At 47.8% G+C, this 21842-nt stretch overlaps 1 protein-coding gene across 1 annotated transcript; it reads right to left on the bottom strand.

Annotated features, from left to right (window-relative positions):
- Window positions 1-3761: 3761 nt before the first annotated feature.
- TMEM185A (transmembrane protein 185A) lies at window positions 3762-19418 on the bottom strand. Its single transcript, XM_069747048.1, has 7 exons — window positions 19129-19418; window positions 13786-13962; window positions 12710-12920; window positions 10880-10963; window positions 10577-10753; window positions 5243-5366; window positions 3762-5169 (listed from the first exon to the last, which is right to left on the bottom strand). Exons 1-7 carry the CDS (start codon window positions 19164-19166, stop codon window positions 4925-4927), a joined length of 1056 nt encoding a protein of 351 aa, XP_069603149.1. The 5' UTR covers window positions 19167-19418; the 3' UTR covers window positions 3762-4924.
- Window positions 19419-21842: the final 2424 nt, after the last annotated feature.

Below are 21842 nucleotides of genomic sequence, written 5' to 3'. Positions count from 1 at the left end.
AAGCGTGATCACCGAACAGCCAAGCGTTTCATGGCAAATAGCCAACAAGGTCACAAGAAGCGCGTTGGGAAAAAAGGCGAAAAATAACTGCCCATGAATTGAGGAAAATCAAGCGTGAAGCTGCCAAGATGCCATTGGCCACCAGTTTTGCCATATTTCAGAGCTGCCACGTTACTGGAGTAACAAAAAGCACAAGTTGTGCGATACTCAGGGACATGGCCAAGGTAAGGAAGGCTGAAAAACGACCACCTTTGAACAAGAAACATAAGATAAAACGTCAAGATTGGGCCATGAAATATCTTAAGACTGACTTTTCTAAGGTTTTATGGACTGATGAAATGAGGGCGACTCTTGATGGGCCGGATGGATCAGTAAAGGGCAGAGAGCTCCACTCCGACTCAGACGCCAGCAAGGTGGAGGTGGGGTACTGGTATGGGCTGGTATCATCAAAGATGAACTTGTGGGACATTTTCAGGTTGAGGATGGAGTGAAGCTGAACTCCCAGTTTCTGGAAGACAACTTCTTCAAGCAGTGGTAAAGGATGGATCTGGATAAGTTGGAAACTTGGGCTGAAAGGTGGCAGATGAGGTTTAACAATGATAAATGTAAGGTTATACACATGGGAAGAGGGAATCAATATCACCATTACACACTGAACGGGAAACCACTGGGTAAATCTGACAGGGAGAAGGACTTGGGGATCCTAGTTAATGATAAACTTACCTGGAGCAGCCAGTGCCAGGCAGCAGCTGCCAAGGCAAACAGGATCATGGGGTGCATTAAAAGAGGTCTGGATACACATGATGAGAGCATTATACTGCCTCTGTACAAATCCCTAGTTAGACCGCACATGGAGTACTGTGTCCAGTTTTGGGCACCGGTGCTCAGGAAGGATATAATGGAACTAGAGAGAGTACAAAGGAGGGCAACAAAATTAATAAAGGGGATGGGAGAACTACAATACCCAGATAGATTAGCGAAATTAGGATTATTTAGTCTAGAAAAAAGACGACTGAGGGGCGATCTAATAACCATGTATAAGTATATAAGGGGACAATACAAATATCTCGCTGAGGATCTGTTTATACCAAGGAAGGTGACGGGCACAAGGGGGCATTCTTTGCGTCTGGAGGAGAGAAGGTTTTTCCACCAACATAGAAGAGGATTCTTTACTGTTAGGGCAGTGAGAATCTGGAATTGCTTGCCTGAGGAGGTGGTGATGGCGAACTCAGTCGAGGGGTTCAAGAGAGGCCTGGATGTCTTCCTGGAGCAGAACAATATTGTATCATACAATTATTAGGTTCTGTAGAAGGACGTAGATCTGGGTATTTATTATGATGGAATATAGGCTGAACTGGATGGACAAATGTCTTTTTTCGGCCTTACTAACTATGTTACTATGTTACTATGTATGAAGAAGTCCGTATCATTCAAGAAAAAACATGATTTTCATGCAGGACAATGCTCCATCACCTGCCTCCAACTACTCCACAGCGTGGCTGGCCAGTAAAGGTCTGAAAGAAATAAAAACAATGACATGGCCCCCTTGTTCACCTGATCTGAACCGCATAGAGAACCTGTGGTCCCTCATAAAATGTGAGATCTACAGGGAGGGAGAACAGTCCACCTCTCGGAACAGTGTCTGGAGTCTGTGGTGGCTGCTGCACGCAATGTTGGTCGCAAACAGATCAAGCAACTGACAGAATCTATGGATGGAGGCTGCTGAGTGTCATCATAAAGAAAGGTGGCTATATTGGTCACTAATTTTTTTGGGTTTTGTTTTTGAATGTCAGAAATGTTTATTTTTAAGTGTTGTGCAGTTATATTGGTTTACCTGGTGAAAATAAACAAGTGAGATGGGAATATTTGGGTTTTATTAAGTTGCCTAATAATTCTGCACAGTAATAGTTACCTGCACAAACAGATATCCTCCTAAGGTAGCCAAATCTAAAAAAAAACATTCCAACTTCCAAAAATATTAAGCTTTGATATTTGAGTCTTGAGTTGATTGAGAACATAGTTGTTGATCAATAATAAAAATAATCCTCTAAAATACAACTTGCCTAATAATTCTGCACACAGTGTATATATAATAAATATATATATATATATACACATATATACACACACATACACAGTACATACATATATATATATATATATATTTTACACACACATACATACACTGGCGTTTTCAAAGAAGATACAAATAAGCTGGAAATTTGTCAATTTCCTGCATTTTTTTGTGGACAAGAAATCTGTCCGCTGCATTGACCACGTTGTGCAGTGTCTTCGTTTACGGCGTGTTGCCTGTATCACTGGTGTTCAGATCTGTCAGTCATGCAGCAGAGAAACACCACTGCAAAAGCTGCATGTCTTCAGCATGTTAAAAAAAAGTTTAAAAATTGGAGAAACAGCATTAATAAGTTATTACTAATAGACATCGTCCAGCTTGTTCATTGCTGGGACCTTCAGCATTGGGACTGCCAATGACCTCGCAAAGAGGGCCCTGCAGTATCATCGTGAATGGAACGGAGGTGCTTGACCTTCACTCCATTGTCTATGAGACTTCCTGAAATCTCCTACTATATTTCTTCACTACCAGTCCAACATGTCAGGCTCACCTGGTGAGGTGAATTCTCTAAGCCTCAGGCCCAGGTGGGCACACGGACACCGGCCATTGATACAGGAAGGCAAGTGGGCAGCAAGGACTTGGCACACACAAGAATCTCAGAAGCAGCAGGACGGATGAAGTGGAGCCCAGCAGGGATCAATGTGAGAACAACACACCAAACATAGGACTAGAGTCTTAATCCCAAGATCCAGGTGTGCGTCTAAATGGGCCGTAAATAAGTCTAGGGGAGATGATGTCATTGATTCACTCCAGGCAATTTACAAAACCTGATGTGGAGCACAGCAGAGGGCAGTGGACCCAGGGCAAGGAAGCAGGAGTCTGAGATACCTCGGACAGGTGTGCAAGACAACAGATAATGAATGAAGCGGAAGAGGGCACCTTGGTTCTCTTCAAGGGGCTCTGCAGTGTCCCATTATCGGGTTCTGAGTGGGTAGACTCCCAGCAATTAGCAAGTTATCCCACGAATAGTGGAGCTAACCCTGGAATTGCCTTCCTACGAAATTGGTCCTTGCAAGTGAATATGTAAGTAAATTAGAACATTCCGAATGATCTCTCCACTGTAGAACAGATGCTTAGTTATACACCTTATTAGATAATACTGGACCGGATTGGAGAAGTCACTAGACCAGTGGTCCCCAACACCGGTCCTCAAGAGCCACCAACAGGTCACGTTTTCAGGATTTCCTAAGTATTGCACAGGTGATGGAAATCTTGCCTGTGCAGGTGATGCAATTATCACCTGTGCAATACTAAGGAAATCCTGAAAACATGACCTGTTGGTGGCTCGAGGACCAGAGTTGGGGAACACTGCAATAAACCATGGAGCTGCTATCTTTGACTGGGCTGTGTACTGACTGCAGCTACAGTGGTAGCCGGAGGGCCGCAGGACAAACTTCTAGAACAACTGGAGAGCCATGGAATTGGAAGAACACCAGGATTGCCAATCACCACACAATCATTCCCAGTTATCGACACCCCATGCACCAAAATGTGGGGTCTGGATAGCAATGTGTGCACAGGAGCGTTCTTCACTCTGCCCCATCCTCATTGCGAACCCTTTATAGTGGTCCCTCTTACCCGCCTCAGTAGATTTTCCCCCCTTTCAACCTAAAACAAAACAAGTTTGTCAAGATGAACAATTTATTAAATGAATTTGGCTGTACAATCTGTACATCATCACCGTTGTTTTGCCACCAAATAACTTATTAACATCCATATTGATGGCGAGAATATTTTTACATAGAAACTTATTTTCCTTACAAGGAACAGTGTGAAAACAAACAAACAAAAAAAAAAACAATAAAACGTACTGGCGCATTTCTGTTCTGGATATCATTCATCGTGACGCTTCCTACCCGCAAGCTTCTCGTTTTATACAACTTTACTTTATAAAAATACTCTGTATTTATACTGTACAGACACAATATATTACACTGCTAAAATGAGGGCGCCTCTTCATAAATACTATACAAGCAATATGGCGGAAACATCTAGACCTAAGAAAAAAATAAATCCTAGACTAAGGATTAGTCCCATGCCGGGTAGAATACGAAGCTTGGTTCTGGAATACTAGCATTTCTATCACATTGCCTCATTTTTCCATATATATATATATATAAAAGGCTTTTGCTAGTGGTATATTATCAGGGATGCAAGAAAAGTCCAAAGCAATGGTTCCTTGCACAATAGCTGCACATTCACAAACAAAAAAAAAAAAATCATTGAGATAAAAGCTTATTCCGATCAGTCCAGAGAGGCAGGAATAGTTAGATCATCTATCGGCTGACATGGTCAGAGAAGATCTGAATGCAGCACCACGGATGGGCGGTAGGGAAGACTCTTCGGCACTCCTGTTGCGTCCACCTTATTAAATTCTAATATTTCTCAAGAAATAACATTTTTGGATCCTCTCTTTTATTCCCGTGTTGCAGCATTCCTGTCCTACTTATCTTGGAGATGAATTAATAATGTTCCCCTTGTTTAAAGAGGGTGTCCTTACACAGTGTGACACGGTCATTGAACAGTGTCCGAATCTACGGCAAAAGGAATATTAACATCTAGCCGGCCATTCATTCCAGGAGGAATAACAGGAACATCACAACACAGCTCGACGGATGCAGGGGAAGGCAAGAATTTGCCCAAACAGATGTGGCAGGAGAGCAGAAGGGTCCTCTCTAAGCTGCATTATAAAGTAGGCAAACTAAAAGCAAAACTCCAAGAGTGAGGTCAGTAGCGTTCATAGTTTTGTAACGTAGAGGACGTGCACCGGGACTGTATGCAAACGCCGCATTAATCTGGCATGTCGATGTTCAGTTTGGGTGGTGGAACCACGTACTTCCCCGGGCTCTGAGTGATAACGACACCGGTCTTTTTGCGAAACATCGGAGCGATCTTGGGTGGCTCCGGCACCGGGGTCTCCTCAGCGTCTTCACTGTCCTCATGGTGAATGTCGTAGGAGATATTACCATACTCCCGCAGGAAAGGGAAGATCTCCAGGAGGAACTGGCAGAAGTCTTTACGAATACCAAACCACCCTGGAAGATTAAGGTTACAGTAAGGTTTCCACAATGAGACATTACCCCATCACACACCACGTGCGGCACTTACAGTGATTGCCTCCTTTCTGCCCAAACGTCGTTGCCATCAGGGTAATTAATGAAAGCCAGAGAGGGACAAAGATGGGGATGTAAGAGAATAAATTATGTCCGTCCAATCGATGAACAAGCAAGATCTGCAAGGAGAGAAGACACACGGTGTGAGGACTGGCGGAACGCACCGAGTTAATATGGATGTTATAATTGGTTCGCAGCCCAGGGTCCACCGTGCAGGAGACAACCTGCTGCTAGAAGATTACGGCACTATATGGCGGTATAAGTGAACTCAGTTACTTCACTGAGTCACACAGAAAAGAACACGCTGTGCCCTGTTAGCATCACAGAGGAACACAGCTAACTGCTTAGCTGATGGCTGTCAGTGGTCAAGCACACAGAAAAGCACACAAAAACTCCTCACCGGAGGTGCCGGTATTCTAGGGGCTTATTTCAGCTGGGTCCCTGAATACAATCATACAGGCGCGACCACAATTAGCAAGCTCATAACATGAAGTGATACTAGTGTTGAGGATAGCCATAAGATCAAATACTTAATTAACCTCAAGACATAAGAGATTGAGAGAAGCAACCCATAACGTGTATTGTTTAACCTTACATAAGCTTTCTCACATCAAAGTGAGACACTAAAGATGGCTGCCATATCCTGTATCAGCACACCATGTGCTGGTATCCAAGATGACGCCCACCCTGATGACTTCATGGATCCACCCACAGTGATGCCCACCTTGATGACCTCATGGACCAACCCACCCTGATGACCTCATGGATCCACCCAAAGAATTGCTCATTGCCCAACCCACTAACCAATGGAATGCATCCGATCACTCCCATTTTAAAGCTAACCAAGCCCCCCCCCCCTTACAGGGGTTATATAAATCTGTGTCCTGACTAAATAAAGCCCCTTGGAGCTGAGCCATAGATTGATCAAGGAGAATTTACATCTGACTGTGTGTGTCATATGTTATTTCTTTAGTGCGCACCTGATCAATATCCATTAGGCCAGGAGTAGGCAACTAAGTGAACATTTTATTAATTGTTCAACCTAACACTAGCGCATGGCCGTGCGGCCATGCAAACCTTTTATAGCTGCATCAGCAGCTTCAGGACCTTCCTAGAGGACCAATGGAAGCTGCTACAATATCAGAGCAACTTCAGGACCTTCCTAGAGGACCAATGGGAGCTGCAGCAATACCTGAGCATGTGATCCCTGACCTCCAATGAGAGGTCTTACCCTGGGCATGCTCAGAAGGGAAAAAGCAGGACTTCGTCCCAGAGATGTCTGCTCGCCACTGACCAGTACTGGCTACAATGGCAGAGCCTGGGAAAGCAGCAGAAACCATCCGCACAGGCGGAACCAGAGGCTGGGACCGACGTCTCCGCTGAGCAGGCTCCACTGCGGCTGGAGAGGAATGGGAGAACGCAGAGGACATGGCTCAAGATTCACCCTGTGCGGAGGTGGGAACTCGACCCCTAACACACGGGGGTGATACTCTTCCAAGGACGTACAGTAATATACAGCCATTAATAATAAATAATCTTTATTTTTATATAGTGCTAACATATTCCGCTTCGCTTTACAGTTTGCACACTTTATCATCACTGTCCCCGATGGGGCTCACAATCTAAATTCCCTATCAGTATGTCTTTGGAATGTGGGAGGAAACCGGAGAACCCAGAGGAAACCCACGCAAACATGGAGAGAACATACAAACTCCTTGCAGATGTTGTCCAAGGTGGGTTTAGAACCCAGGACCCTAGCGCTGCAAGGCTACAGTGCTATCCGCTGCGCAACCGTGCTGCCCCCATTAAAAGGGGTTTGGGAACTGTCTGTCCACCAACTGCAGTTTGTTAAAAAAAAGCTCCAATTTATTTACTCACCCTCCCCAGGTCCAGCACAGAGTTTCTGCTGCTGCTCCTGATGCCTGTTATTGTCTGCAGCACTGGTCACATGGACAGCGCTGCAGCCAATCACTGTGTTCAGCAGCTTATGCTGTCAGCTTGGCCAGAGCTGCTGCTCATTTGCCACCTGAAGGGCTGTCAAGACGACATCAGAGCTGCAGAGAGTAACAGTCAGATGAGTAGTGGGAGAGACTCGGCACTGGACCCGGGGAGGGTGAATAAAACAGTTTGTTTGTTTGTTTGTTTGTTTTTAACACACTGCTCCTGGAAACCCCCTTTAATGAGATCATCATGAGAATGGAAAATAATAGTTATTACTTTACTCTCGATTAGAAGCTAATCTGCAGTACCTGGCAGAGGCCACTACACCTTGCACAGCTGTGATCAGCTACATTCTGCACTTACCACCAGCGAAGCAGATCAGAGCTGATCGTTGGGGTCCCACACCCTTCCGACATCAATATTATATACTTAGACAAACCCTTAAACATTTGGTGGAGTTCTCCAAGACCGGACCCTTACTAATTATAAGTGATGACCTACACTATGGATAGAACATTAATGTTATAATCTTGGAGATAATCCACTTTTTAAAAAATAAAATACACAACATGACCCTTGGTGTGGCTATAATTTATCTACGGGGATTACCCAGCCTTGTCAGTTGACCATACTGAATCCCATGAATACACAGAAGTTGCAGACCAGACTGCATGCAGAATATCATTAATCCTATGTGTCCCAAATAAAATAAATCGTGCTGGACACTTTACCAGTTAATTCACAACCTGTATCTGCAACAGCAAGTAAATAAGCTGTCAGATATAAAGAGATTGCAGGTATAAAAACAAAATTTTAAATTACCGTATATACTCGAGTATAAGCCGACCTGAGTATAAGCCGACCCCCCTAATTTTGCCACAAAAAAAACTGGGAAAACTTATTGACTCGAGTATAAGCCTAGGGTGGAAATGCAGCATTTACCGGTGAACTTCAAAAATAAAAATAGATCATTCTTGCCCCATAGCTGTGCCATATAGTGCTCTGCACCGTTCATATTTCCCCATAGCTGTGCCATATAGTGCTCTGCACCGTTCATATTTCCCCATAGCTGCCATATAGTGCTCTGCACCGTTCATTATTGCCCCATAGCTGCCATATAGTGCTCTGCACCGTTCATTATTGCCCCATAGCTGTGCCATATAGTGCTCTGCACCGTTCAGATTTCCCCATAGCTGTGCCATATAGTGCTCTGCACCGTTCATTATTGCCCCATAGCTGTGCCATATAGTGCTCTGCACCGTTCAGATTTCCCCATAGCTGTGCCACATATATCTGTGCCATATAGTGCTCTGCACTGTTCATATTGTCCCATATCTGTGCCCCATATAGTGCTCTGCACCTTTCATATTGCCCCATAGCTGTGCCCCATATAGTGCTCTGCACTGTTCATATTGTCCCATATCTGTGCCCCATATAGTGCTCTGCACTGTTCATATTGTCCCATATCTGTGCCCCATATAGTGCTCTGCACCGTTCATTATTGCCCCATATCTGTGCCCCATATAGTGCTCTGCACTGTTCATATTGTCCCATATCTGTGCCCCATATAGTGCTCTGCACTGTTCATATTGTCCCATATCTGTGCCCCATATAGTGCTCTGCACTGTTCATATTGTCCCATATCTGTGCCCCATATAGTGCTCTGCACTGTTCATATTGTCCCATATCTGTGCCCCATATAGTGCTCTGCACCGTTCATTATTGCCCCATATCTGTGCCCCATATAGTGCTCTGCACTGTTCATATTGTCCCATATCTGTGCCCCATATAGTGCTCTGCACCGTTCATATTTCCCCATAGAGCTCCACATATATCTGTGCCATATAGTGCTCTGCACTGTTCATATTGTCCCATATCTGTGCCCCATATAGTGCTCTGCACCTTTCATATTGCCCCATAGCTGTGCCCCATATAGTGCTCTGCACTGTTCATATTGTCCCATATCTGTGCCCCATATAGTGCTCTGCACTGTTCATATTGTCCCATATCTGTGCCCCATATAGTGCTCTGCACAGTTCATTATTGCCCCATATCTGTGCCCCATATAGTGCTCTGCACTGTTCATATTGTCCCATATCTGTGCCCCATATAGTGCTCTGCACTGTTCATATTGTCCCATATCTGTGCCCCATATAGTGCTCTGCACTGTTCATATTGTCCCATATCTGTGCCCCATATAGTGCTCTGCACTGTTCATATTGCCCCATATCTGTGCCCCATATAGTGCTCTGCACCGTTCATTATTGCCCCATATCTGTGCCCCATATAGTGATCTGCACTGTTCATATTGTCCATATCTGTGCCCCATATAGTGCTCTGCACCGTTCATATTTCCCCATAGAGCTCCACATCTATCTGTGCCATTGCTGCTGCTGCAATAAAAAAAAATAAAAAAACACATACTCACCTTTCTTGCTTGCAGCTCCCATCGTCCGGTCCCGGCGTCTCTCCGCTCTGACTGATCAGGCAGAGGGCGCCGCGCACACTATATGCGTCATCGCGCCCTCTAACCTGCACAGTCAGAGCAAGAGGACGCGAAGACAGAGGGGCGCCGGGAAGATGGAGCGGCGCCCGGCGGCTGGAACGCGGACAGGTGAATATTACATACTTACCTGGTCCCGACGTCCGGCTCCATCTGCCTGTCACAGCTGTCTTCGGTGCCGCAGCCTCTTCCTCTATCAGCGGTCACCGTGACCGCTGAAGAGGGGAAGAGCTGCAGCACAGAAGACCGTGGGACGGCAGGGGGAGCGCCAGGATCGCTGGAAGCAGGTAAGTATACCTCAGCGCCCTCACCCGCCGACCCTGCCACCCACCTTGACTCGAGTATAAGCCGAGAGGGGCACTTTCAGCCCAAAAATTTGGGCTGAAAATCTCGGCTTATACTCAAGTATATACGGTAATATATAAAAACAAGAACCAATTAAAAAAGACGGGACAATAGACCTCCAAAAAAAAAAAAAAATGGGGGGACACACGCAACATATCAATCCAAATAGTAAGATAGGATTTCTATATATGAAAACATCCAAAGCATAATCAACAAAGTGCAAGTGCAAGAAGACTCATACGAAGCTCATGCCACGGCTATTTAACCAAAGTGCAAGTGCAGTAACAATAGTAATAAGAAAATGCCAACTCTTATGTTACTATTGCTTGGATAGGGCATTGCCAACCCTAGGTAGCAAAGCACCAATGTAAGTTAATGATTAACAGGTATACTACCTAGATCAAGAGTCATCGGAGGGAATAGCAGATGCGGTGTCCTCTCCATACACGTCTTTATGTATCTGAACGCTTGCTTACTTACTTGCTGTACAGGTTGTGAATGCATGCTGAATATATGTGATCTACTCCCACGGTAATGTACCTCGAAAGTGAGCAATGGCACAACTATAGCCATCCAGCTGACGGCCATGGTGATGTGAGTCCGTCTTTGCTCAGCAATGACATCCATGGATCGTAAGAACAAGACTGACCACACGATGTAGTACAGGACCACCAAACAGAGGAAGGACATCAGGATCCAGAGGGGCACACACACCACCTAAACACAGAAGATACGGGAAATCACTGACTAATATGGACCCGATTATCCAGCGGCTATGCGGGCAGCACAGCAGAGTCACCAGGAAGACCACATGGTGCACATCAAGACATGAGGAGGACTTACAAGCCACGGCCAAGTGATGATGCTGTCCAGCCTCAGGGCAATGAATATGAACTGCAAGATGTTCACGGAGCACAAGATCTCCAACTGCAGAGAAGAGGAACAAGTCAGCATTCTCCATACTCGGGTACAGTATATACTTTTTAACCCCCTCCAACTGCAGCCAATTTTTGCACTTTTGTTTTTCACCTCCTTTACTCCTGAGGCTGTGTGCACACGTTGCTGATTTTTTGTGTTTTTTTCATGTTTCTTCACGATAAAAACGCTATAAAACCCCAAAAAAACAGCATACAATATGCATCCCATCATTTAGAATGATTTCTGCATGTTTTGTGCACATGATGCGTTTTTTTTCCACGAAAAAAACGCATCGCGGTAAAAAACACAGCATGTTCATTAATTTTGCGTTTTTTTTTTGTGGATTTCCCACTATAAAATGCATTGGGAAATGTCCGGAAAAAAACGCATCAAAAACGCGGCAAAAAACGCATGCAGATTTCTTGCAGAAAATTTCAGGTTTTTCTCAGGAATTTTCTGCAAGAAATCCTGAACGTGTGCACATATCCTGAGAGTCATAACTTTATTATTTTTCTATCAAAGTTGCCCTACAAAAACTCATGTTTTTGTGGGATGAGTTGTAGTTTTAACTGGCACCATTCATTTTACCATGTATTGTGCTGAAAAATAGCAAACAATTTTTTTTTTTTTTGCATTCATTGTGCAGTAAAAATGACCTTGCACTGTTAATCTCCAGGTCAGTACAATTATGATTTTTGTGATTTAAAAAAAAAAAAAAAAGTGCCTTTTGGATCCTGTTGCTATTTTTCGAGTTCCGGAAGTTTTTATTTGTCTGTCAATGGAGCGGGGGAGGGCTTGCTTTTTTTGAGTGGTGGCCTATAATCTTCATTGGTACCATTTTGGGGTACATATAATGTACGGATTCGTTTTCATTACATTTTTTGGGGAGAGGGAGGTGCAGGTACAGAAAACTGGCAACTTTCATTTTATTCTTTTTTTTTATTCTACAGTATGGGTTAAATAATTTTATTAGACTTTGGTGGACTATATAGATTTTTTTAATATTTGAAACTTTTTTTTTCTTTTAAAGGGACTCTGTCACCTGAATTTGGAGGGAACAATTTTCAGCCATAGGGGCGGGGTTTTCGGGTGTTTGATTCACCCTTTCCTTACCCGCTGGCTGCAATATTGGATTGAAGTTCATTCTCTGTCCTCCGTAGTACACACCTGCACCAGGCTATCTTGCCTTGCGCAGGCGTGTACTATGGGGGACAGAGAATGAACTTCAATCCAATATTGCAGCCAGCATGCAGCCAGCGGGTAAGGAAAGGGTGAATCAAACACCCAAAACCCTGCCCCTATGGCTGAAAATTGTGGAGTGAATAGAAGCATTTGGATTACGGTGACAGAGGACTCCCAGCTGTCATGGCGTCCGGTGATCATTCCACATGTCGCGGAAGAAAACATCTCAGAAAGAGGAGGTCTAGTTTAGAAAGCCCTTCAGATACACCATGTTGGGTAATTGTGAGAGTGGATTCCTCATCTCTTGGTCACAGTGGACAATGGTTACAGAGAGCATCTGTCTCTGGAGGACAGCTCCTGTCCTGGATTACACAGACACACCATAGATGTGACTGAGCACTGTGTAATCCTTTATGTCCCCTGTGGTGGTGCTGCAGGGAATTTACTGTCAAGTTTCCCCACGGATTGCGGACGATCAGTTTATGGTCAAGAAACAATAAGCGGTAAGGATTTAACGTGTTGATGACCCAGGAGACAAGACTCCCACTCTGCAAAGTATGAACCATAAACTACCTCAAGAGAGCGGTCATGTCGGAAGCCCCAGACACAAGCAGCGACTGACACCGGAGACACAAAGAAGAGCGGCATAAAGACCAGGAGCCAGAAGTAGTGGTTTCCTCTCTCAATCCGATCACAGACGAGAACTTCAAACATCAGGAGCAACAAGTGAATTCCCACCGCAATCAGCATGGCCTTGAACTCCACGCAGGTTTCTCCTTCTGCCCTGAGACACCAGATAGAGAATGAGGAGATATTAGTACAATGGTCCCATAACAGGACATGTCACATTGGCCATTCGGAAAGGGCTGGCCTAGCTGTTCCTCCATCACCTGCTCACAGCCATGTACGGAGGCCAGACATGCCCAGCGGGCGCCATTTTGCTTGACTCTTAGAATTGGAAAGGAATTATAAAAAAATAACACAATTTTAGACTTCCTTCTCATTGGTCCGTAGCTCCCGCCTGGTCCTCAGACGCTGACGGTAAGGCCTCTAGCATGTTGCACGGCGGCCATGGGTCAGGTGATAACTTGTTAACGTGTGGGGGTCAGACTGCCAAGACCTGCACCAACTAGGAAAATCTGGAACCTTTTATCCACATTAGGATGGTGTGGCAGTGCCCATGTTGGACCGCTGCTCCATTCATTCTCAATGGGCTGCCGAGTGCTGTGCTTGGCTTTATCCAGCAGCCCCATAGAAATGAATGGACCTGATGCTCCATCGGGATAAAGGTTCCCTGTTCTGCGCAGGTTGCAGTGGTTGGACCCCCACCAATCAGCAAATTATCACTGGACAACCCCTTTAATAGTGTGCATGGCATCTAGTCAGTGTGGGAGGTGGTGGTGACCTAAAACTCAGCGCCAGAAGGAGCCAGTGGAGGACCTGGTAGGGAACTGTGTCAGGACAGATAAGGGAATTACAAGACTTGATTTTTTTTTTTTTAACACTTTCCTCCATTTCTTATGCTCGGAGATCTTCTATCTCCAATCAGGTCAGTTTTAAATTTGACTGAAAAAAAAAAAAAAAAAAAAATGGACGCAAATCAAATTTCCGGACTGGATTTGAGAGATTCGTTCATCTCTGGAGTATACCTGTACTGAGGATTTCGCGCCCACACTCCTGTGCCCACCGAGGCTCCCACGATGACCATTAACTTCCAGAGCCATACCGGTGTGAAGACCGCCCAGTAGCTCCATTGTATAATACCGTCCAAGCGCAGAGACAGGAGGACGGAGAAGAGCAGCAAACAAGCGTAGATCAGAAATTTACTGCAAAACACAAAGAAGCCAGCGGTAAATAGTGAGAACATCAAACTCGAGAAGATACAGAGGGCCGGGCAGGCCACGGTCACACAATGACGATTTGGTGCAGTTTTCATGCTGCAGCGATTTTCTGCACTAATTAGCTAATTTAGGTTATTTTTGTTGCTTTTTTCCAGTTTTTCACTCAGTGGTGTAATTGTGGCAATGGTCTTCTCTTATCACCCAACGCAGGGAGCAGGGGCTTCTGGTAATAATAACTACAGGGGGATCATTGCCACAACAGAATTCATGGAGGACGGAGAAGTAAGGTGGAAAAGCTGGAAGCTTCCATGATAGTGACCGCTCATCACACGGCTTCCCGGACTACTAAGCAGCAAATCCACCCAGGCAGCGGCACAGACGGAAGCCATTGTGCAAGAACAGTATATAAGGAGGCGATCGCCAAGGGCACAGACAGAAGAGGGAGATCACTGAGGTGCAGATATAGGGGGAGGGATCACAGAGGTGCAGATATGGGGGGGGGGGTCACAGAGGTGCAGATATAGGGGGAGGGATCACAGAGGTGCAGATAGGGGGGGGGGTCACAGAGGTGCAGATATAGGGGGAGGGATCACAGAGGTGCAGATATGGGGGGAGGGATCACAGAGGTGCAGATAGGGGGGGGGGTCACAGAGGTGCAGATATAGGGGGAGGGATCACTGAGGTGCAGATATAGGGGGAGGGATCACAGAGGTGCAGATATGGGGGGAGGGATCACAGAGGTGCAGATATGGGGGGGGGGGGGTCACAGAGGTGCAGATATAGGGGGAGGGATCACAGAGGTGCAGATAGGGGGGGGGGTCACAGAGGTGCAGATATAGGGGGAGGGATCACTGAGGTGCAGATATAGGGGGAGGGATCACAGAGGTGCAGATATGGGGGGAGGGATCACAGAGGTGCAGATATGGGGGGGGGGGTCACAGAGGTGCAGATATGGGGGGGGGGGTCACAGAGGTGCAGATATAGGGGGGACGATCACTGAGGTGCAGATATAGGGGGAGGGATCACAGAGGTGCAGATATGGGGGGAGGGATCACAGAGGTGCAGATATGGGGGGGGGGGGTCACAGAGGTGCAGATATGGGGGGGGGGGGTCACAGAGGTGCAGATATAGGGGGGACGATCACTGAGGTGCAGATATAGGGGGAGGGATCACAGAGGTGCAGATATGGGGGGGGGAATCACAGAGGTGCAGATATGGGGGGGGGTCACAGAGGTGCAGATATAGGGGGAGGGATCACAGAGGTGCAGATATGGGGGGGGGGGGTCACAGAGGTGCAGATATAAGGGGGACGATCACAGAGGTGCAGATATAAGGGAGGGGGAAATCACTGAGGTGCAGATATAAGGGGGACGATCACAGAGGTGCAGATATAAGGGGGGCGATCACAGAGGTGCAGATATAAGGGGGGGCGATCACAGAGGTGCAGATATAAGGGGAGATCACAGAGGTGCAGATATAAGGGGGGGGATCACTGAGGTGCAGATATAAGGGAGACGATCACAGAGGTGCAGATATAAGGGGAGATCACTGAGGTGCAGATATAGGGGGCGATCACTGAGGTGCAGATATAAGGGGGGGATCGCTGAGGTGCAGATATAAGGGGGGGCGATCACAGAGGTGCAGATATAAGGGGAGATCACAGAGGTGCAGATATAAGGGGGGGCGATCACTGAGGTGCAGATATAAGTGGAGATCACTGAGGTGCAGATATAAGGGGGGCGATCACTGAGGTGCAGATATAGGGGGGATCGCTGAGGTGAAGATATAGGGGGGGGGATCACTGAGGTGCAGATATAAGGGGGGGATCGCTGAGGTGCAGATATAAGGGGGGGATCGCTGAAGTGAAGATATAGGGGGGGGGATCACTGAGGTGCAGATATAGGGGGTGATCGCTGAGGTGCAGATATAGGGGGTGATCGCTGAGGTGCAGATATAGGGGGGCATCACTGAGGTGCAGATATAAGGGGGGGATCGCTGAGGTGCAGATATAAGGGGGGATCGCTGAGGTGCAGATATAAGGGGGGATCACTGAGGTGCAGATATAAGGGGGGGATCGCTGAGGTGCAGATATAAGGGGGGATCACTGAGGTGCAGATATAAGGGGGGATCACAGAGGTGCAGATATAAGGGGGGATCGCTGAGGTGCAGATATAAGGGGGGATCGCTGAGGTGCAGATATAGGGGGGATCGCTGAGGTGCAGATATAAGGGGGGGATCGCTGAGGTGCAGATATAAGGGGGGGATCGCTGAGGTGCAGATATAAGGGGGGATCACTGAGGTGCAGATATAAGGGGGGATCACAGAGGTGCAGATATAAGGGGGGGATCGCTGAGGTGCAGATATAGGGGGGATCACTGAGGTGCAGATATAAGGGGGGATCACTGAGGTGCAGATATAAGGGGGGATCACTGAGGTGCAGATATAAGGGGGGGATCGCTGAGGTGCAGATATAGGGGGGGATCACTGAGGTGCAGATATAAGGGGGGGATCGCTGAGGTGCAGATATAGGGGGGATCACTGAGGTGCATATAAAAGGGGGGATCACAGAGGTGCAGATATAAGGGGGGATCACAGAGGTGCAGATATAAGGGGGGGGATCGCTGAGGTGCAGATATAGGGGGGATCACTGAGGTGCAGATATAAGGGGGGGATCACTGAGGTGCAGATATAAGGGGGGATCACTGAGGTGCAGATATAAGGGGGGGATCGCTGAGGTGCAGATATAGGGGGGATCGCTGAGGTGCAGATATAAGGGGGGGATCGCTGAGGTGCAGATATAGGGGGGATCACTGAGGTGCATATAAAAGGGGGGGGATCACTGAGGTGCAGATATAAGGGGGGGGATCACTAAGGTGCAGATATAAGGGGGGATCACTGAGGTGCAGATATAAGGGGGGATCACTGAGGTGCAGATATAAGGGGGGATCACTGAGGTGCAGATATAAGGGGGGATCACTGAGGTGCAGATATAAGGGGGGATCACTGAGGTGCAGATATAAGGGGGGATCACTGAGGTGCAGATATAAGGGGGGATCACTGAGGTGCAGATATAAGGGGGGATCACTGAGGTGCAGATATAAGGGGGGATCACTGAGGTGCAGATATAAGGGGGGATCACTGAGGTGCAGATATAAGGGGGGATCACTGAGGTGCAGATATAAGGGGGGATCACTGAGGTGCAGATATAAGGGGGGATCACTGAGGTGCAGATATAAGGGGGGATCACTGAGGTGCAGATATAAGGGGGGATCACTGAGGTGCAGATATAAGGGGGGGATCACTGAGGTGCAGATATAAGGGGGGATCACTGAGGTGCAGATATAAGGGGGGATCACTGAGGTGCAGATATAAGGGGGGATCACTGAGGTGCAGATATAAGGGGGGCGATCACTGAGGTGCAGATATAAGGGGGGATCACTGAGGTGCAGATATAAGGGGGGATCACAGAGGTGCAGATATAAGGGGGGCGATCACTGAGGTGCAGATATAAGGGGGGATCACTGAGGTGCAGATATAAGGGGGGGGGATCACTGAGGTGCAGATATAAGGGGGGGGGGATCACTGAGGTGCAGATATAAGGGGCGATCACTGAGGTGCAGATATAAGGGGGGATCACTGAGGTGCAGATATAAGGGGGGCGATCACTGAGGTGCAGATATAAGGGGGGCGATCACTGAGGTGCAGATATAAGGGGGGATCACTGAGGTGCAGATATAAGGGGGGCGATCACTGAGGTGCAGATATAAGGGGGGGGGGATCACTGAGGTGCAGATATAAGGGGGGGATCACTGAGGTGCAGATATAAGGGGGGATCACTGAGGTGCAGATATAAGGGGGGCGATCACTGAGGTGCAGATATAGGGGGGATCACTGAGGTGCAGATATAAGGGGGGATCACTGAGGTGCAGATATAAGGGGGGATCACTGAGGTGCAGATATAAGGGGGGATCACTGAGGTGCAGATATAAGGGGGGATCACTGAGGTGCAGATATAAGGGGGGATCACTGAGGTGCAGATATAAGGGGGGGATCACTGAGGTGCAGATATAAGGGGGGATCACTGAGGTGCAGATATAAGGGGGGATCACTGAGGTGCAGATATAAGGGGGGGATCACTGAGGTGCAGATATAAGGGGGGATCACTGAGGTGCAGATATAAGGGGGGATCACTGAGGTGCAGATATAAGGGGGGATCACTGAGGTGCAGATATAAGGGGGGCGATCACTGAGGTGCAGATATAAGGGGGGATCACTGAGGTGCAGATATAAGGGGGGATCACAGAGGTGCAGATATAAGGGGGGCGATCACTGAGGTGCAGATATAAGGGGGGATCACTGAGGTGCAGATATAAGGGGGGGATCGCTGAGGTGCAGATATAAGGGGGGATCACTGAGGTGCAGATATAAGGGGGGATCACTGAGGTGCAGATATAAGGGGGGATCGCTGAGGTGCAGATATAAGGGGGGATCACTGAGGTGCAGATATAAGGGGGGATCACTGAGGTGCAGATATAAGGGGGGATCGCTGAGGTGCAGATATAAGGGGGGATCACTGAGGTGCAGATATAAGGGGGGATCACTGAGGTGCAGATATAAGGGGGGGGGATCACTGAGGTGCAGATATAAGGGGGGGGGATCACTGAGGTGCAGATATAAGGGGCGATCACTGAGGTGCAGATATAAGGGGGGATCACTGAGGTGCAGATATAAGGGGGGATCACTGAGGTGCAGATATAAGGGGGGCGATCACTGAGGTGCAGATATAAGGGGGGATCGCTGAGGTGCAGATATAAGGGGGGATCACTGAGGTGCAGATATAAGGGGGGCGATCACTGAGGTGCAGATATAAGGGGGGATCACTGAGGTGCAGATATAATACACAGATCGCTATGATATGGGGTGAGCCTATGACCGAGGCCACATACGGTGGTCGGCAGGATATGAGGACCATCCCCGCTCCCTCCCGGTGTCCGGCCGCCCAGGCCCCCGCTCCTCGGCCCCAGCTCGTTTCCTCCTCCCCATCTTCAGCCATTTCGTCCCCATGTCTAGGCCTCAGGTTCGTGTCCGTCTCCAGGACGCCTCGCACACCGGTCCCCGGCTCCCCCGGACCCCGTACACGCACTCACTGACCTGGGGTTGAAGTCCTGGAAGAGACCCCGGAGGTTCATGGCGTAATCCCCTCTCCGGGCTCTAAGGAGCGGACATTGCAATCGCCTCCGCTGCGAGCCGCCGTAATTCCGCTACATAACGCGCACACGTTCCTTCTCTGCTGTGACGAGAATGCGCTGCTGCCCTTGTACTAGACACACTACGGTACAAGAGTTCTTCTAAGGAAATGAGAGCAGTAGCCGCGTCCCAGTCCCCGCTGTGCAGAGCACGGCGCCGCCGGGAGCACGGGGGCACACGGGTACGGCCGGTGCGGGGCAGCGAGGAGGAATACCCCGCACCTAATCTAAGTCTCCTCCCCCAGATTTACCTACTCAGGTCAGGAGGCATGCCCCCATAGCAGCAGAGCAGAGTGCCCCCATAGCAGCAGAGCAGAGTGCCCCCATAAATGGCACTGTGTGTCTGCATAGCACCTGTGCCCCCAGAAAATGAGTGTCTTTGATTCGGGGCACAGGTCACCAGCCTGCTGGGTGTCATTTTGAAGAATTTAGCACAAAACACAACATTGAAAAAATTGAAGATAGAAAAGAAATATGATCACTTCACAAAAACCCACAAGTGTATGATCGGGACACGTACGGGTCCTGATTGGCTGCAGCAGTCACATGACTGTCACTTCCATAAGAGGAAGCCAGCAGATCGGGGTGGCGATGCAGCAGAGCGACGACTTTCTGATATGAAACTGCTTGATCTGTCGCAAATTTTAATTAGGCCCAGATATTGTCCCAGATAATTTTTTTGAAAAGTAGGCGGAGCTTGGTCAGAACAGGCGGGGCCAACCTGTTAAATTTACTCCACAAAGTTGGTGGAAATTCTGATAGAAATATATTCCGGCCCCGGCAGGCTGCACATCTCTGGCGGCGGCTGAAAGATGCGCCAGACTCAGTAAGGCCGGTTTCACATTTGCGGTTGCGTCCGCAGCGTTTCTGACCCATACATCCGCATGCGTCTTGATTTCATATCTTTTGCATTGTAGACGCAGGTTCATGCGTTCGCCCGCGTTTGCTTACGCATGCGTTTTTTCGCAGTGTGCGGCTGACACACCATGTTAGAATTTTTTGGCGTCAAATTTCCGCTGCCATACGTAAGCGGACGCTTGCGGAAGGAGTGCGTCAAAACAACGCATTACAGTCTATGGGAACGCGTTCGCTTGCATTTGCACAAGGGTCTACATACAGAAATCCCATGGGCCCACTGGTCGCGGCTTGTGTCAATGAAAGTCTCCTTGAAATTGAAAATTTTTCATAACAAACTCATGCACATAAACAGCGCGACCGCATGCAAATGTTGCTTTTTTAATCCATCGTGCGTGAGTTGATGTGGATAAAAAACGCAGCGTCATTATGAAGTTGCGTACAAAAACGCTGCGGACTCAACCGCAAATGTGAACCCGTTAATGGCTCCCACACCGCTTGTCATTCCTGTCTCCCGCGGACCCTTCCTGAAGACTCGCGTACTAATCACCAGTCTTAATGAATCAGGACCAGTTTCTTAAGGCTACTTTCACACTAGCGTCGGCCCGTCCCAGTGCGTCGGGCTGACGTACCGACGCATCCTGTGACAACGCAGCACAACGGGGACAGCGGATGCATTATTACAACGCATCCGCTGCCCCATTGTGAGTTGCGGGGAGGAGGGGGCGGAGTTCCGGCCACGCATGCGCGGTCGGAAATGGCGGACACGACGCACAAAAAAAGTTACATGGAATGTTTTTTTTTTCGTTCCGACGGTCCGCCACAACACGACGCAACCGTCGCACGACGGTTGCGACGTGTGGCAATGCGTCGCTAATGTTAGTCTATGGGGAAAAAACGCATCCTGCAGCCAACTTTGCAGGATGCGTTTTTTAACAAAACGACACATTGCGACGTGCGTCGTACGACACTAGTGTGAAAGTAGCCTAATATTGCGGCTTCTTTCAGCTGTGATCGGCCGCTTCGCCGCGGCCCCTGAGGTCACCTTACCAGATTTCTCTCCTATAGAGTTTCGCTGCTCAATAATCTCAGCGTCCTACAATTCCAGTAAAAGAATGGGATTTACAGCGATCTCCTGCCCACTGTGCTTTCATCACACAGCATGTGGTCTGCACAGGACTGTATCAATAAAGTTTTATCAAACACAAAGCAGCTTTATTTAAAACATGACACAACAACAAAAGACAAAAAGTCAGCTATAAAAGCGTGATAACATCACCTGTAAAAAAACAAAAAAAAAACCAAAGTAATTTAGCTGTAGGAGCAGTAATGCAGCCGATAATCAGCACATCAACAGCTCACGTGGCCCCCGGATTGTGCGTCACAATCAAACTGAATTGATATTTTTTATTGCGGCAATTTTTGTGGCAACAAAGTTCTAAAACCGTCACAAATGATTATCTCCTAATCTAATCTAATCCGCAGAATTGCACGCTTGGCGGTTCCAAGCGCTGTGGTTTGGACTGGGGTGGAAAGAGATGATTTGCATAGCTCCGCCTACTGCAAAGGATTCTGGGTAAACCTGCTATTCTTTGTATTATGCTGCTTGCAAGTACTTTCCGTTTCAGGAAAGCATCCACTATGTATTTCCTTTAAGTAGAGGGCTTTTCGGTCTCTTTCGTCCCGCTACATTTAGCCCAACTTGGGTCTCTCCCTAAGGTGGCTAGCATGTATGTATCTCCTAAGCAGTGTCGGACTGGGGTG

Source organism: Ranitomeya imitator, chromosome 2 (assembly GCF_032444005.1).
Source record: "Ranitomeya imitator isolate aRanImi1 chromosome 2, aRanImi1.pri, whole genome shotgun sequence".
NCBI lineage: Eukaryota > Metazoa > Chordata > Amphibia > Anura > Dendrobatidae > Ranitomeya > Ranitomeya imitator.
Note: the sequence above shows the minus strand (reverse complement) of the source record. Positions and strands in the feature narration are given on the sequence as shown.

Excerpts from the sequence above, each read along its gene's own strand:
- TMEM185A (XM_069747048.1), bottom strand. The coding sequence starts at position 19,166 with ATGAACCTCCGGGGTCTCTTCCAGGACTTCAACCCCAG. Across the intron at positions 12,921-13,785 it reads GCGCGAAATCCTCAGTACAG|GGCAGAAGGAGAAACCTGCG; the intron begins GTATACTCCAGA and ends CTGGTGTCTCAG. Across the intron at positions 5,170-5,242 it reads GCAGAAAGGAGGCAATCACT|GGTGGTTTGGTATTCGTAAA; the intron begins GTAAGTGCCGCA and ends TTAATCTTCCAG.